The 1,205-nt window shown below is 62.9% G+C and overlaps 1 protein-coding gene across 1 annotated transcript in view; it reads left to right on the top strand.

Annotated features, from left to right (window-relative positions):
• Window positions 1-644, top strand: part of SDRG_15468 (hypothetical protein) — a gene marked incomplete at its 3' end in the record, with an annotated part of 1,505 nt that extends 861 nt beyond the window's left edge. The window contains exons 2-3 of the mRNA XM_008621641.1: window positions 25-499; window positions 541-644. Coding sequence (XP_008619863.1) covers window positions 25-499; window positions 541-644 — 579 coding nt within the window. The remainder of the gene's footprint in view (window positions 1-24; window positions 500-540) is intronic.
• Between the last annotated feature and the right edge of the window lie 561 nt (window positions 645-1,205).

Raw genomic sequence — 1,205 nt, 5'->3', positions numbered from 1 at the left:
GAACGGCTTCAAGTCGAGACCAAGGTGCTCAAGAGCGTCGTCAACCTTCGGTTGAAGACGCTGTTTGTGCTCACAGGCGCGCTCGAGAACCTGTACGCAGCATTCTTTGCGGCGGTCAAGGCGATCGACGACAACTACAAACGCATGCGACAGCGCAAAGACCAGCCACGCGACCGCGACTACTCGCCCGACCGGCCGTCCTACGACAAGAAGCAAGAGTACACGAGTGCCCGCCATCCGAGCGAAGAGCGCTGGACGACCAAGGCTATTCTGCCGACGCCGCCGCGCGTTGTGACCTCACCGCCACCGACCAACACGAGTCCGCTGGCGGTGCACGTGACGCCGGTCGTGCCACCTCCGGCCACGCCCTTCCAGTACCAACCAGTGCTCGCGCCCATGCCGTCGGCGTGGACGGCGAGTGCGAGCGGGTGGAAGCTCCATGATGTTGTGCCTGCATCCGACGCATGGAGCCAAGACCTGGATCGACTCCTTCAAACCGGTACTAGTGGTGACACCAGTGTTGCTGTAGCCGGCCCACAGGACCCTCGCCTACCGCCGCCGCCGACAACAACAGCATCGTTGACGTCAACAACACCGACGACGGCGTCAACGACAACCAGCACCAAGCCACCCCTCCCCATTAAAGCCGTGACGGATACCGAGGAGCTACCTCCGCGCGGCAAAATCGTGCAACTGAGCCGGTCGACGACGCCGGTCGTGCCGCAGCGCACAACGATCGTCAACCTCGGTGGCATCAACAAGTCATCTATAGCCTTTACCGTTAGCAAGGGTGACAGCATTGACGATCGACTCAAGCGCCCACTGAGCGACCCACCGATGCCGCCGGCCAAGATTCAACGTACGCTGCTGTCGGACATGGCGACGGGAGGTGGACGCACCGTCTACTTAGCCGACGCTTCGTCGAGCCGGAACAGCAGTGACACGTTGTCGTCCCGCCGCCACGTGACGCTGCCAAGCGATTCGCATGACAGGAGCAACGACGACAGCCATCGGCAACGGGCGACCAACTACCGCAGCGCGTCTGATCCCCGAACCAAAGCAAGGAGCGCTTCGCCCACCTCATCGACGGTCTCATCGACCGCTCCAACGACAACGGCTTCGACTCGCGCGCCGCCGCCGGCACCTTCGGTTGCGTCCAGCCGTGCATCGTCGCCAGTGGCCGTCAAAGCGTCCGAGGCCTTACC

The sequence above is a fragment of the Saprolegnia diclina genome (assembly GCF_000281045.1).
Source record: "Saprolegnia diclina VS20 unplaced genomic scaffold supercont1.92, whole genome shotgun sequence".
In the NCBI taxonomy this organism is placed as follows: domain Eukaryota; phylum Oomycota; class Saprolegniomycetes; order Saprolegniales; family Saprolegniaceae; genus Saprolegnia; species Saprolegnia diclina.
This window is presented reverse-complemented; position numbering and strand designations above follow the sequence as displayed.